Here is a 1,608-nt window from a genome sequence, read left to right on the forward strand (position 1 = left end):
ATGCCTCAGCATCCCCCATATAGCTGGGATTACAGGTGTACACCCCCCCACCCCCAGCTTATTTTTTGTATTTTTAGGAGAGACAGGGTTTCACGATGCTAGCCAGGCTGGTCTGGAACTCCCGGTCTCAAGTGGTTCTCCCCCCTCGGCCTCCCAAAGTGCTGGGATTACAGATGTGAGCCACTACACTCAGCTCCAATCTACTTTTTTTTTTTTTTTTTTTTTTTTTTTTTGAGATGGAGTCTCGCTCTGTCACCCAGGCTGGAGTGCAGGGGTGCTATCTCAGCTCACTGCAAGCTCCACCTCCCGGGTTCATGCCATTCTCCTGCCTCAGCCTCCTGAGTAGCTGGGACTACAGGCGCCCACCACCATGCCCAGGTAATTTTTTGTATTTTTAGTAGAGACGGGGTTTCACCATGCTAGCCAGGATGGTCTCGATCTCCTGACCTCGTGATCCACCCGCTTCGGCTTCCCAAAGTGCTGGAATTACAGGTGTGAGCCACCTCGCTTGGCCCCAAAAGCTTCTTAAGCTGATAAACAACTTCAGCAAAGTTTCAGGATACAAAATCAATCACTAGCAGAAAGCACTAGCATTCCTATCCACCAACAACAGCAGGTGTCTGGGCTGCCACAGCTTCTTCTTCTTGAAGTAAGTATCAATAAGATGTTTGGGGATTTTTACATTGCCGATATCAATTTTGGTTGAGGTGGCAATGACAAATTTCTGGTATGTTCTTCGTAGAGGAATTCGATTGAGGACCAGAGGTCCAGTCACAAGTAACAAACCACTAGCCAGCTGCTTCAGGAAAACCACCTTCTTGCCCCTATGGCATCCAGCGAGGATGATGAGAATGGTCCCGGGAGTGATGCTGGCTCGCAGTTTTCTCACGTGCTGACTGAAGGATTTTTTGCCATGGCTCAACAGCTTTCGAGGCACATCTTCAGTAGGAAAATATCTAGGCATTTTGCGAAGTTTAACCACCCGGGCACAGCCATTCTTGTCACAACCAACTGGTTTTGTAACAGTTGCAAGAACCTTCTCCTTCTTTTTCTTTTCAACCTTAGATTTAGCGGCTGAGTACTTCCTCTTGTACATGGCCTTTCTGGAATACATGGCAGAACGGCAATACCTGCCAATTCCTCTGACAAGGACAGGGTTGCGGCTGCAATGGGGCTTTCCCTTCTTGGGCTTTTTAGCCTTGAGGTTACCCTTTTTCACCTTGCCACCAACATCAGCCTTCTTGGCTTTGGGTTTCTTCTCTTTAGCATCTGGCTTCTCAACTTTTTCACCCACCATCTTGCAAGATGGGAAACAAGTGTCTGCATTTCTTCCAGTCTGCCCACACCTGTTCTCCAGCCACTGCTGTCTCCTGCCTGGTTCCCCTCCCTGCCCTGCCACCAGTTCTTCTGGTCCTCTTCTCCTCCCTGGGAGCCATAGCTGCCTTTGGGCTATACAGGTCTCCCAGCTCTGTTTTCTGGAAAGACAATATTTGTAGAGAAAGTTCAGAGGTCCTCATTAGCAGGAGTCAACACCGCAGCAGTCTATATTGCAGAACAGAAGCTGGGCACTTACATGTGGTATCAAAGCATCAGCTGCCTGGAGAACTT

The 1,608-nt window shown here is 48.8% G+C and overlaps 1 protein-coding gene across 1 annotated transcript; it reads right to left on the reverse strand.

Annotated features, from left to right (window-relative positions):
- Nucleotides 1-574: 574 nt before the first annotated feature.
- On the reverse strand, nt 575-1,327 carry LOC100611691 (large ribosomal subunit protein eL6-like). The gene has a single exon (XM_054674957.2). It carries the CDS (start codon nt 1,295-1,297, stop codon nt 575-577), a length of 723 nt encoding a protein of 240 aa, XP_054530932.1. The 5' UTR covers nt 1,298-1,327.
- Between the last annotated feature and the right edge of the window lie 281 nt (nt 1,328-1,608).

Source organism: Pan troglodytes, chromosome 1 (assembly GCF_028858775.2).
Source record: "Pan troglodytes isolate AG18354 chromosome 1, NHGRI_mPanTro3-v2.0_pri, whole genome shotgun sequence".
Lineage (NCBI taxonomy): Eukaryota > Metazoa > Chordata > Mammalia > Primates > Hominidae > Pan > Pan troglodytes.

Bases quoted from the DNA above. Each gene is read 5' to 3' on its own strand.
- LOC100611691 (XM_054674957.2), bottom strand. From the start codon at position 1,297: ATGGTGGGTGAAAAAGTTGAGAAGCCAGATGCTAAAGAGAAGAAACCC.